Source organism: Helianthus annuus, chromosome 1 (assembly GCF_002127325.2).
Source record: "Helianthus annuus cultivar XRQ/B chromosome 1, HanXRQr2.0-SUNRISE, whole genome shotgun sequence".
Classification (NCBI taxonomy): Eukaryota; Viridiplantae; Streptophyta; class Magnoliopsida; order Asterales; family Asteraceae; genus Helianthus; species Helianthus annuus.
Window position 1 is genome coordinate 87,684,794 of NC_035433.2, and position 14,328 is coordinate 87,699,121.

The 14,328-nt window shown below is 35.0% G+C and overlaps 1 protein-coding gene across 3 annotated transcripts; it reads right to left on the minus strand.

Moving 5' to 3' along the window:
- Nucleotides 1-319: 319 nt before the first annotated feature.
- LOC110871451 (NADH dehydrogenase [ubiquinone] 1 alpha subcomplex subunit 9, mitochondrial) lies at nt 320-5,852 on the minus strand. 3 transcript variants are annotated; one of them, XM_022120198.2, is made up of 13 exons: nt 5,614-5,852; nt 5,423-5,519; nt 4,341-4,405; nt 4,125-4,210; nt 3,959-4,043; nt 3,803-3,873; nt 3,529-3,660; nt 3,322-3,437; nt 3,085-3,208; nt 2,925-2,993; nt 2,329-2,449; nt 1,344-1,546; nt 320-533 (listed from the first exon to the last, which is right to left on the minus strand). In XM_022120198.2, the coding sequence occupies exons 1-12, from the start codon at nt 5,705-5,707 to the stop codon at nt 1,407-1,409; spliced, it is 1,200 nt and encodes a 399-aa protein (XP_021975890.1). In that variant the 5' UTR covers nt 5,708-5,852; the 3' UTR covers nt 320-533; nt 1,344-1,406. The 3 variants fall into 3 exon arrangements, with proteins under 3 accessions (XP_021975890.1, XP_021975897.1, XP_021975893.1); XM_022120205.2 differs by having other exon boundaries at nt 320-633; XM_022120201.2 differs by having other exon boundaries at nt 320-641.
- Nucleotides 5,853-14,328: the final 8,476 nt, after the last annotated feature.

Consider the following 14,328-nt stretch of genomic DNA (forward strand, 5'->3'; position numbering starts at 1 on the left):
CTTGTACATTGTGCATTAATACTTGTATATTGGAATCCCCATCACTAGTGATTCCACCCCTCCTACATTTCTATCACTAGTGATGGAAATTGGATTGATGACATGGCATTAGTTGATTGGATAGTGGGAGTGATGGAATCCATCACTAGTGATTCCACCCCTAGTCCCCTTATAAGAGTAACAGAGTAACGTTGTATAATTTGAGATCAATTAATCATATGTAAACTTTTTACCAAATCAACTGTGAAAAATAATCATGATTGCCACCACAATTAAAACGGATTTTAAGTTAACAGCTTTCCCCATCACCCCACTGATATAACAAAAACAATTGATCAGTTTTATTATCTGGATTATATTTAAACATTTCCAAATTAAAAATAATTCAAAAAACAATACTCATGAAGCAAAGTTAGTCCTCCAAGAACATGCTTCTTTCTAAACTTTAACAGAAGTATTATACAAGGCCATCCAAGATAAAAGACTTGAAATCTTTTTATTCCTCAGTTTTGTCTTGGGGAAAACAAATGCACCTGGAAACATCAACTTTTTTTAAAATTCCAAATGTTTAATTCTAACAAAAAGACTTCCTCCATCCCAGTTATTTCATATATATTCGCAAGGTTGATTGACCTGAAACACTTATGGTCCAAACAGTTTATTAAATACGATAACAAAACTATAATATATGTTTAATATACCAATTTAAGAAGGTTGTATGCACTAAAACACAGACAAAAATCTATTTCCCGTTGTGCTATTTTTTATATTTTACCCATTTAACCCGTTACTCTATTAGAGATAACATGATAACTTAAGTCGACTCATTCATAAGTAACTAGATCAATTATGTATCCTATACTCATTATCAAAGATGGCAACTATATCCAAAATTACATAAACTATACCGGTTTAGGTAGTGTTATCTCTAACAGGTGAAATCGGTGAACCAAAAAAACCTTGCTTAAGATTAAACAAGTTAAATAAGTCGACGTGCAGTCGGCACACTTTATTTACAAATATTATTTTAATATCACAGTTTTCCCAATCATATATATAATGTGATGTTTATTTAACTAAAAAAAAACAAAAACAAAAAATGTTGCCGCGTCAATTTGACATGACCCGTATTAAGAATTACCGATTTAGCCCAACCCCAAGTTGCCACCTCTACTTATATTTTTTTACCTATAAGAAAACTCCTCAGACAATTAGATATCTAAGACATATAATATTATATTCCTGAACTATGTGAGGAGTCGAATATCGGAATTTTAATGGGATCAGGAAGTACAAAACAACATAAAATTTACGAATGGAGAAAAATAAAGTGTAGGGCATACCTCAGAGGTACCAGTTGGATCATGCAACCAAGTTTACATATTTGAACATTCAATTATAAAAACTCAAGGATAAGACTCTGGAGTCACTCTTTCACTGACTGTAGAGCCGTAATTGGGTCCACCCTTGCGATACTGGATAAGGTACTCAATAGGATATCCCTTCACCTTATGTGGCACAAGCTCAAGATCATTGAATGTCAGAGCTACAAACACAACCATGGTATATCAATATCAGAAGGCTATAAAAGACAATGGAATAATCTAAGTATAACGAAATTTGTTTTAACCATTGAACTTTTCAAAAACTTGATCTAAGGTTATCTGGTGTGTTCACACTTCACATTATTAAATTGATGGCGTAGCAGCTGGGCTGTTAGTAACTTTGACTATGTTGACTTTTATGGTGCAAACTACTTCACTTACAATATTACCTTCGATCAAAGGAACTGTAATTTCAATAATTTCTTAGGGAGTAAAAAGCCATTTTCGTCCCTGAGGTTTGGCCAGTTTTGCGACTTCCGTTCAAAGGATTGTTCTTTCGCATCTGGATCCAAAAGGATTGAAATATTGCCATTTGCATCCGGTTCGTTAACTCCATCCATTTTTTCTCCATTACGTCAGGGGTATTTTCGTGTGTTTTGTTAACTTAAAGGACAATTCGGTCTTTTGAATAAATGTACATTATGCTAAGTGCTTGTACATAAAGTGAAAAAGATCGAATTACCCTTTAAGTTAACAAAAAAGACAGAAATAACCATGACTTCACGGAGAAGAATGGATGGGGTTAACGAGCAGGATAAAAATGACAATATTTCAAACCTTTTTGATCCAGATGCGAAAAAACAAACATCTGGAAGAAAGTCGCAAAACTGGCCAAAACTTAGGGACGAAAATTGATTTTTACTCTAATTACTCTTTCTTAGGTAAAAACAATGTTTGTTTCCTGAAATGAAAATCTGTATAGAGTTAGGTTTGAAACACTAACCATCTTTTGAGACGAGAGTATCTGAAGAAAGAGCATTAATCACATCCAAATTGAAGATGATTGGTGAGGGTAACGGGAAGGGAACTTTATTAAGAAATACTTCTCGAGGTGTTGAGATCGCCTAAGATAAATACACAAGTATACATCCAAACGAAATAAAATCAACAGCTTGGGTTATATTTTATCTCAAACAGCTAAGATTAAAAAAGACTGGCTAAAAATAAAAATGGTCATAAGACGCCCATAGTGTGCTACAATATGTATGACCTCATATATTGTTTGCTTGCATCCGAAACATTAGATATTTACTCTATTGTTACCCATTTTTTAAATTTGGGACGTTTATACCCTTGCCTTAAAACATGCATTATGATATGAGAGTTTAACGGGAAGGGAACTTTATCCTAATTCCTTTGTTTTGGGCATTAAACATTAATATATGACATGAAGCACATAATTTGGGTTCCTAGCATTACAGAATTTTATCATGATGGTAGAATAGTTTTAAAAGAGGCATTTTTAATAACAAAAATTAGGTTGCTGATTCATAGTTACATACAGATTTTAACACAATGCGGTAGCTATTATTCAAATACCTTAGCAATAGGGAAAGGAACGTTAACATAATGAGGCCATTCTCGAATCGTTTCATACATAAGTTCAGCCTGAGAAACATAGATACGAAAATTTTCAGTTAAACAATTACTTTGAACAAGTAAAAGAAAGTTGTGGCAAAAAAATAGAGTTTAGAGTCACCAATTGATGCAGTGTATAAACATCAGGCCCACCAAGTTCATACACTTTTCCCATGCTACTACCGTCATCACTTAATGCCGCAACAACTGCAGAGGCGACATCAGCAACATACACAGGCTGAATCCTGTACACAACAAATACATAAAGTAACTTATCTACTAATTCAATTAAGTTACTTGGTACATTTCAGGTGTTAGAATATATTTAGAAGTTAAAAGGAAGCAAATTAAGTCGTACTTAGTAGAACCACCCCCGATCATTGGAAGAAAGTTATATTTTTTAGCGAACTGAGCCCATGGGTTCAAGATCCGATCTTCTGTACCAACCATCACTGCAGGTCGCAGTATTGTGGCCTGAAGACAAACAAACCATTAAAGTTTAAGCATGTGCCGAATTTCCATTTATTTATGTTACCATAATATATGTAAATTCATTTTAACTCACCTCAGGCAATTCACGTAAGATGGATTCTTCTGCAGCAGCCTTGGCTTGAAGCATCCTAGATGGAGATGATTTAGATGCACCTAAACACGACAGTTGTATAAATCTCATGATTCCACCATGTTCTTTGGAAATCTGCATATGAAAAAAAAACCCTACGTTAGATAACAAATATACCAGTAAAGAAAGTTGTCACAGAAAACAAAAATAAACAAAATAAGTAAAACACACGAATAAGGTCACGATAATACTAAAAAAAATAGATGCACAGACTTACCTTTGCAAGTTGTTCAGCCATATGATGGTTCACTTCCTCAAAACTATAATTTCTGGTTTCATATTCCCTTCCTGTGAAAAAATGGTTACAACGTGAAAACGGTTTTCACCAACACGTGTAGGGAAACCGAACAAAAGGATGATATTACACAATTACCTATGAGATTAATCACAACATTTGCCTTGGCCATGACTGCCTTAATTGAGTTTTCATCTCTAGGATTATATTTCATGGGAACAATCTGTGTGAGTTAAAAGAGAGTGTGATCATTTCTAGCATCAAACATAAACAGACTTTTAAGAACGATTATTGTGTAAGTTACCTGCCCCAAATCGCCCATCAGTTTGAGATGACGGGGCGAATCTTCGGAACCTCTAAATGGTACTAGCACTTGTGAACCCGTTTTAGCTGCCAGATATACAAAGAATTAATATCAGTAGGCGTCACAAAACACAAAGTAACTTCAGCTTAAGATGAACTGTTAGATGGTTTCTGTGATATGTTAAAGCATAGTCTGCAAAACTAATAATCTACTAACCAAGCTGTTGCACCAAGTAACGCCCAAGGAAACCAGTAGCTCCGAATACTGTAGCAACTATCCCACTGCATATCAGAAAATACCAAATTGAATGATTGATCAATGTAATGGAGAGCATTACACAGTCATTAACTAGTTTAACCATTTACAAATCTCAAACTAGAAACCTAACAGAGTAATCAAACAGAATGAAACAATTCCTACATAGACCTAGACTAAAATGGAGGTACACATCTAAACAAGAATATGCATATTTTACCTATTGCAGCATCTCTATTTATCACTTTTAAAGTACGAACTTTATCCAACTTCTTTACTATTTTAGTATGCCTTGCTTCACAGTTATACAAATGATATAAAAAAAATAATTGATCAAAGAAACCAGTAGCCCCGAATACTGTAGCAACTATCCCACTGTAAATCAATCATCGTGGAAGAGCATCACATAGTCATCAGCTAATTTCACCGTTAATAAGTCTCGGACTAGGAAAGTAAGAGCATAATCAAACGAAATGAAAACAATTCCTACACACCTAAACTACAATAGAGTCACACACTCACACATCTAAACAAGAATATGCATTACTTTCCCCATTGGCTGCATCTCTATGTATCACTTCTAAAGCACAAACTTCACCCAATTTCTTTACTATTTTAAAGTGTCTTGCTTCTCAGTTATTGAATTCTACACATCATATCGAAAGGAGGTACAACTTCAGGCTCTAAGCAGCTAAGTTAAGAAATAAAACGAACCGGTGAGCAAAAACCGACATCCATATTAACATAAACAAATGTATAACAAACATAAAAAAATTAAAAAAATTAAAAAAAAAAAAGATGCAACCTGACTTAGGATTATGTTTGAGCTCCAAAGACGACCGATTAGAAATGACATCCAAACTACATTAACAACTAACTTCCATTTCATTTAAACAACTACTACCTTTCAAATCCATCAAACCTAATTATGCATCAACTAAACCAAATCAAACTACAATCACCAGATTCACAAATCTCAATTGTTAACTCATGTTCTAATGATACAAACACGTTTAACAAACAAAATCATAGAAAATGTATACCTAACAGACGATCTTCCACCAGTACCCTTGCGGACCAGATGTCCAATACCTTTGGTGGTAAGCGTAGAGGCATAACGCCGATCATACTCACCGTAACCTGCATTGCATCAGTTCATGAAATTTAAACAACATATGGAAAATGAATAAAATGAAACCCTAGAAATGGATAAATTGATAAATAAACAAATTACAGCGATCGGAAACAGGATAAAGCGATTTGAGAGAGTAAATCGATGTGCGAGAGCTCAAATTTTCACGAGCTAATCTCCGAGAAACGGTCTGCATCGTGTTCGGTTCAGAGACGCGAGGAAGACGAGAGATTTGCGATACGATGAGAAAACCCTCAGAGGCCTGTTCTAACTTGCGCCTGTGTATAAAAAGGTATCTTAAAATATACGAGTTTTTTTTATAAGTAGTTCCAAACCTAGATTCCATAAATTTGTGACTGTTAAAAAATGTATAAAACAAAGTAAAAACTTTTTCTTGTAATCATCAAACCTAGGGATGAGCTCGGCACCAGTATAGGTCCTGAAAATCGTCAAATTTGAGTAACGGTACCGGTATCGAAAAATTTTCGGTACGGTGCCGGTATTTGAAGGTAAAAAATTGTAAAATATTGGTACCAAAAAAGCGAAAAAGTGAATACCAAATCGGTATCGAAAATAATTCGGTACCGTTAACCAGTACCAAATGCTCATTCCTAGTCCAAATAATGTAGAATGGCACCATATTACCATTGTCGTGCTTGTGGACATGCCATATTACCATTGCCATGCTTGTGGACGTGCTACATTCGAACACAACATGTAGTTCAAGACTTCAAGTGTCATGTAAATATTGTTGAGCCTAGCAGAGAGACCCTTAGATTTATAACACAAACCATCAACCCTACGACATGCACCATAAATACGAGGTAGCTAATTTTTTCTACATAGTGTCATCTATATTTTGGCTGCTATTTCTTTCGCATCCGAGTGATACTCATATTTGTTGGTCTTTCTCATCAAAGATTTATGCTATTTGATTTATCAAAAACCTTATTTGAGGTTATTTAAAATCCTTATTTTGAGACTAATATGGTTTGTAGTCAAGTGGGAACTATTTGACTACGTTGTGATGCTTTGTAACCTTAATGAGCATATTTACCCATTTTGACCTGTTATACGACTAACCCAACCCAACCCATATCATACAAATTAGATGTGAATCATACCAATCTTATCAGTTTCTCCATCATAATCACATATATGAAGCAGCCTTTTTTGGGCTTTAACCATTAAAAGAGCGAGAAAATCATACTACATTAACTAAAATGTTGTCCCAGGACTTATGCATCTTCCCATAGAAAGACTATTTCTGTAGACTGAATATAAAAGTTAAAATACATACTCGCAAAAATTATTAACAATATGTCGAGATTAGGTGGGTTATCTTTTTTTGATGGGGGAACATATCTTTCACTGGGAGCTTAGTTACCTTGTGATGTTATTTAACGTTTGTCTTTTAATTTGCAGATCTATTGTGATGGTCGTAGCAAGAAATTTTTTTAATTAACGGGTTTACCTGAAAACCGCCGGGTATACCCGATGCCCGATGGGTATTTACCCGCTAGAAACCCGACGGATTTTGGAAGGGTTTGGGACAAGCTTATCTAATCGGGTTTGGGTTTGGGATTACCTAAACCCGTCCCAAACCCGACCCATTGTCATCGCTACTTATAAATCATACAAAAAATAATAATTTTATAGATATAGGTTTTTTTTTAAAACAACCCATAACCCGTGAAGCTCACGGGTATATAACCTAGTATATATATAATTTAAAAAAAAAAAAAAAAAAAAAAAAAAAAACCTTACTCTCTCCCCCCCCCCCCCCTCTCTCTCCTCTCTATCTCTTCTCTCCAGTCTACACACTCTCCGTCGCCCACTATCAAAAGTTCAGCACCACAACCCACCCCTGTTACCATCAAACACTCAGGTAAAATAATATTATATTTTGGATGAAACATGAAGCGGGTAATTAACGTTAACGTATAATTTGATTTCTTAACAGATAGCATTGTGGCTAGCAATCTGGTGGAAGCCCGTGCGTGCAGGTTAGACTATTCACTATCACAACCCAACCCAACCCAATCTTTTATTAAAATACTAATTTCTCTCTCTTTCACCTACACAACCCCACCCAATCCAATTTTTCACCCACATTCCAACCCAACCTAAACTAAAATTTTATTATAAAGAAATAGAAGTTATATAATAAAAAAGGAAAAAGAATTATATATTATAAAGAAATAGAAGTTAAATAATAGAAAAAAGAATAAAGAATTAATATTATGTTGGTTGTGCAACCATTGTTTGTCATACCAACCTGTCCATAAATTTCAATTATTTAATTAAAAATAATTTCTTACAATTTTGTCCTATTTACCATGTGGTAACCGTTTGTACAATTTGGTCACCATAGTGACTAGTCTTATGGTGATCCTTTCCAAGATGTTCTTTGCAAAGGTGCGCTTGTTTGCTGCCTTGGGTTTTCTGCTATATGGAGGAAGGTACTTCATACTTTCATATCATATTTATTAAATGTATAAATTACAATCTCATACATCATGTATGTGTTGTAGGCTCTTTTTAATGTTGCAACCTTTTCCTGTGGAATCAAAAGGCCGGCGAAAGAAGTTGCAGGAGGCAAATATTATTTTACCTGATGTTTGATGCTTGTTTCATTCGATGTGCAGGGTTTCGATTCATATGTTTGTAACTGAGTTGTTTTTATGTATGCCTACCAAGTGTTTGATGAATGTTTTTGAAGCCAAATTGTTTATGATTCCGGAAAAGATTCATTCAGTTGATTTTTTAGGTATCATTTTATGAATTTTATGTTCTGATGGTTGAATTTGATGATTGTTGTTGTGTTTAGGTGGAATTGGAGTGGTGTTTAGGGAGGTGTGTAGTGTGAAGAATGGCGGGGAGTTCGAGTGAGGAATCCGGGCAGCAACGTTCCGGCGAGGCAAGTGATGACTCAGACTGTGTATTGGTCGTTCCAACTTTCCGGCAAGGTTCCGACATCTCAGGCGAACGGTAATGGTAGCAGGTGGATTGAATTCCATATGCATACGGGGAGAGTTTATATATTTTTTATTTTTAAGTTTTGTACAAAATAGTCCCCGAATAAAATTTCTTTACAAAATAGCCTCTGGGAATGTGAATAGACAAATTTGCCCTCATGTGCAATGCACATGACCAGATTTACCCAAAAATTCTAACTGGGTTTGGCCTAAAGGACATAATGTGCAAGATTTTGAAAGGTTAAGGACAACGCCTGTAAGCTTTTGGAAAAAAGGACAGCGCCTGCAATTTGGTGTAAACATAAAGGACAAAACTTGTAATTTACTATTTATAATAAGAACATTACCATGTTTATTTATCATTAAAATTATCCATTGTTTACAAGAACTAACAAAGTTTAAGAGTTAAATGCTTGGTTGGTCCGTGTGGTTTTCAAAATTGCAGACTTGGTCCTAGTGGTTTACTAATTACACACGTGGTCCCAAAACTTGTCAAAAATGAACTCGGTTGGTCCCTAGCCCTAACCTCTGTTAAATTTCTCAGTTAACTATGTGTGAAATGACTAAATTGTCCCTAAGCAATTAAAAAATATGAACAGGTCCATGTTTATATCCATATTACCATATTATAAATTAACAAAATGTTTAAGCTTCTTGAGATGTACTCTATGCATTGGGAGTCTTTCAAAAAAAATTCTATTTTTTCCCTTCTAACCCAATGGTTTACATTGTTTGCATTTTAAGCTTTTTGTTTTTTTTACTTTTAACTCAAAACTTTTCATCTTTTGCAATTTAACCCCAACACATTTTTATTTTTAACTTTGATCCACGTATTTTTTATCTTTTGCAAATTTTTTGTTTTACGTTTCGTTCTAATTTTGCGAGTCAACACGCCGTAACGTACGTGCGAGTTTCAAAGTTTTTTTGTACTATTTTTTCCCATTTGACAAGACCGTCACAACGCGTTTATTTTCCCTATTTGTCAGGTTCGTCGTAACACGCGTGGTATTAGATCGACTTAGTTACTCTTTTATATTTTTACATTTCACTCAAATTTTTTCGCATTAACATGTCGCAATTGGCATACGTGGTTCAACGATTTTACGTATGTTTTCCGTTCGGTGTTATTTTTTCCTTTTTATTTATTTTGTTTTTACGAGCTGTTCCGGTGTTGTTGGTCGCTTGTAGTTGTGTAGCATTAGTGCTACTTGGCACGGTCTATGCCCCCGCCGCAACGCGGGGGCTCTTAATACTAGTTTTAACAAAATTTGAACATTATAAACATCTTCAAACAATGCAATTCCATCTTCAAACCTTAACTTCAAATTCCATCTGACACATCAATCATACAATTTAGAACAAGTGCGAGAGGAGCTTAGAGAGACCACCTTAATTTGGTGAAACCAATGATAATGTAAAGAAAACAATGAAGGAAACTGAAGATGGAATTCAAAAGTTTGAACGACTAAAGTTTCTTTTCCATATAGACAAATTTTATCTGTTTACTAAAAGTTTTTTTCCTAAGAACCATAACTCACAAAGAACAGACATATAATTTTGATTTTAAGAAACCTCCAAGTTAAAAAATTAACAAAGCCAACAATTTTTTTTCAATATTCAATAGAAGAAACATGATCTAGTCCCAAATACACGACACATATACAGATTAATAGTAGTCAAACCTATCATAAAAGTACCATATATATGAGACCAACCTTTACTACTACTCCATTTAGCAACAGAGAGAAACATCGATACATATGATATCTAATTCCATCTTCATAACCACCACCAACATCATCTCATCATTTGTTTCAGATCTATACAACCACCAAACATTGAAGAACTTAAATCAAACTAAATCATCTCATCCATCAACATCATCTCACCTAAATCTCAGATTCAAGAACACCACCATCAACTCATCCACCGCCGTCGCCCCTAACTCAGCCGCCGCACCTTTGCTCAGATTCAAGAACAACCAGATTGTTACCACCATAAATGCCGCCGCCCCTAACTCTGCTGCCACACCTTTGCTCAGATTCAAGAACAACCGGATTGGTACCACCATAAACGCCGCCGCCGGCGCCCCTAAGGGTGGCTAGGGTTTAGAGATTGGATGAGAATAAGATGGGTGGAAGGGGATAACTCAGATTGTTGTTGTTTGAAGATGATGATTGATGATGGTTGTTGTGAGGGAGAGAGAAAGAAACTGGATATAAACATATACATGTTCATATTTTGTTAAAAGAGTTAAATGAGAAATTTAGGTTTTTAATTGTTCAAGGGTAATATAGTTATTTCATACATAGTTAACTGAAAAATTTAACTGATGTTACGGCTAGGGACCAACCGAGTTCATTTTTTACAAGTTTTGGGACCACACGTGTAATTAGTAAACCACTAGGACCAAGTCTGCAATTTTTGAAAACCACAGAGACCAACCAAGCATTTAACTCAAAGTTTAATATAAAAATTAAATAGTTTTCAAAGTAATAAAAGAAAACGTCTTAACAAAAACTTTGAAGAAACATTAAAATAGATTAGAATGTTAGGTTTATGTGAATAATATTAATTTAAAAGACTAAATATATTAACTTAAATGTAAACTTTTAAGAAAGATTCTTAAACTTTGAATTACACTTTTAAGTTTTGAATCTTACGTAATTTGTTTCAAAAACCGAAAAACCGAACCGAACCGTTACTAAAACCGAAATAACCGTAACCGAAAAAACCGAAACCGAACAGTTTTTAAAAACCAAAAACCGAACTTTCGGTTACGGTTTTTGTTTTACCCAAAAACCGAACCGAACCGTGCACACCCCAATCCTATATCATATTGAACTTTATGTCAGGGCCGATACATATACGAAATCTAGTCGTGTGTGTTATTAACTAGTTGATGCCCCACCCGTGTTGCGGGGCGATGGTCGAATAATTCTCAATCAATTAAAAAAAATACAACTATAATTTTGCTAGGGAAAAAACTAAAACTATAAAAAGACCGTAATTTTCGGCTCAGGGCAAAAGTGTAATTTTTCAGGACTAATGAGTGAGTGTTAGGCAGCTTTTTGACACGAAAAAAAAATTAAATGGAGTAAACCAATTAAAAAAAAAAACTTTTAGAGTTTTGCTAAAAAAATAAAACGATGGGAAAAACATAATTTTGAACCGAGGGCCAGATAAAAATTTTAATTCAGGGATGAAATCGTAAATTAGAAGGACCAATGGGGGGTTGTTCATGAGCCGAGCCGAGCCAGGCAAAGCTCGAGCTCGGCTTGATTATAAACCGAGCTGGCTCGGCTCGGCTCGTTTTTGAAACTGAGCTGAAAATCTAAGCTCGGACTCGGCTTGGTTTTAAACCGAGCTGGCTCGACTCGGCTTGGCTCGATTTTATAAAAAAACATTAATATATCCTTTTAAAATTCAGTAGCCTAAAATATTATTCAATACTTTAAAAGAATATATTCAAAATAAGTTGAACCAAATACATTACAAACCAAAATCAAGTTCAACAGCGCAAAATAAATTTTAATTTCAATGAAATACAATATTAGTTCATTAGTATGATAATCAACCTTCAAATATGCTATAGATATCAAACTACAAACGTATATACATGTAAATAGTAATCAATTTTTTTGTAATATATTAAAATGTATATAAAATTAAAATTTATTATAAGTAAAAAATCCGAGCTAAACCGAGCCGAGCTACAAAGCGAGCCAAACCGAGCCAACTCGGCTCGTTACGAGCCGAGCCGAGCCGGCTCACTTTTAAACAGAGCCATATCGAGCGAGCTTTTTCCGAGCAAAATTCGAGCGAGCTCCGAGCCACGAGCTTTTTGAACAGCCCTTGGGGGAGTGCCAGGCACTTGCCGGTATGACTGCAAATTTACACTGTGGGCAAAATTGTAATTTAACCAGGAAAACAAACAAACACGATAGAGAAAATGTAAATTTAAGTTGGGGGAAAAATCATAATTTGGCTGCGAGGAAAAAAACTAATGGCAAAACTCTAAATTTAAACGGATTCGTAATTTTTAACCGAGGGCAAAATTGAAATTTTTAGCCTGAAGCAAAAGCGTACATTTATTTTTAAGTCGGGGGGGGGGGGGGTGTAAAAACATAATTTTGAAACTGATGGCAAAATCGTAATTTTAAGGAAAAAACTAATGGTAAAAGTGTAAATTTAAATGGGGCAAAATCGTAATTTTTAACCGAGGGCAAAATCGAAATTTTTAGCTGGGAGCAAAAGCGCAAATTTATTTTTAAGTGGGGGTAAAAACATAATTTTGAACTGATGGCAAAATCGTAATTTTAAGGGGAAAAACTAATGGCAAAAATGTAAATTTAAACGGTGCAAAATAGTAATTTTTAACCGAGGGCAAAATCGAAATTTTTAGCTGGGAGTAAAAGCGCAAATTTATTTTTAAGTGGGGGCAAAAACATAATTTTATACTGATGACAAAATCGTAATTTTAAAGCGAAATAAAATCGGAAATTTGCTGGGCCAATAAGTAAGTGTCAGACAGCTACCTGACACTGTTGACTATGCCGCCCATTTAAACCAATAGGTGGCATGAACTATTCCCGCCGACACTTTCATTTGTAGTTGTTGAAAATAGATGTCTGGCACTATCGAGTATGCCGCCCATTTAAACCAATAGGGGGCAAAAACTATTCCCGCCGACACTTTCAGCTGTCTGGCACTGTTGACTATGCCGCCCATTTAAACCAATAGGGGGCAGGAACTATTCATGCCGACACTTTCATTTGTAGTTGTTGAAAATAGCTGCCTGACACTATTGACTATGCCACCAATTTAAACTAATAGGGGACAGGAGCTATTCCCACCGACACTTTCATTTATAGTTGTTGAAATGTAACATGTCATTCTTCCATTTTATACTAGATGTATTCATATTCAAAACTTGTAGCTAAAGCAATAAGGTATCATCTAGTGTTTCTATCTATGGTGAATTAACGTTCCAACCGTTCTTCATGATGTTCCTGCATTCCCACTTGAACGAACCCTAACGGTGTTCATTCCTTTCTTCATGTTCCTAACAATGTTTTTCTTTGCTATATGTTCCTAACAACGTTCAATTTTTCATGTCTAGTTATAACAATGGTCATTTAGCATATTTCTAAAGTTTTCTGATTGATCTAAAAAACCTTAGTAGGATTGTTGTCAATCATTGGATAGTGCTAGAGAAGAAAGTGTGGTATTTAAACGCAAAAGAAACACTAGAGAACTTGTATAAGTTATACATGTTGTGGGGTATTCTAAACACAAGATGAGTTTACTTGCATATGGATTTAGGGATTAAATGCATTGGCGCAGCTTAGTGGGAACTGGGGGATGCACACCCCCCCCCCCCCCACAATTTGTATCGCAACAGATTGTGACACGTGTCATGCAACTTGAAAGCTCTAGAATGTTTAAACTTGAACTTTCGAAGAGAACCACATACGTTGAAGATTACACACACATTTAAATATTCATTGAATGGAACAAAAAGGTTTTTGGTGCGGATTCAAGTTCCACAAAGTAGACAATAGGTGGATTTTAGCGCGTGTGACTGTGTGTTCACTTTAGACAAAATAGTCTAAATATATGAATTGGATATAGCCTGGCACAAATCAAGGCATGCCATCAATCCTACAATTTAGTCAACTAAATCTAAAGGTAACATAAAAAGTATAGAAACAAAAGTTGTATTTACATACAAACACGACGAAATGACCCAAAAGCCGAGTATCATAAAGCATGAAGGCGTATCGTTTCAATCAAATTCCAGGCCGGAGAAAACCTCTTAAAAAGTCAAGTAAAAAAG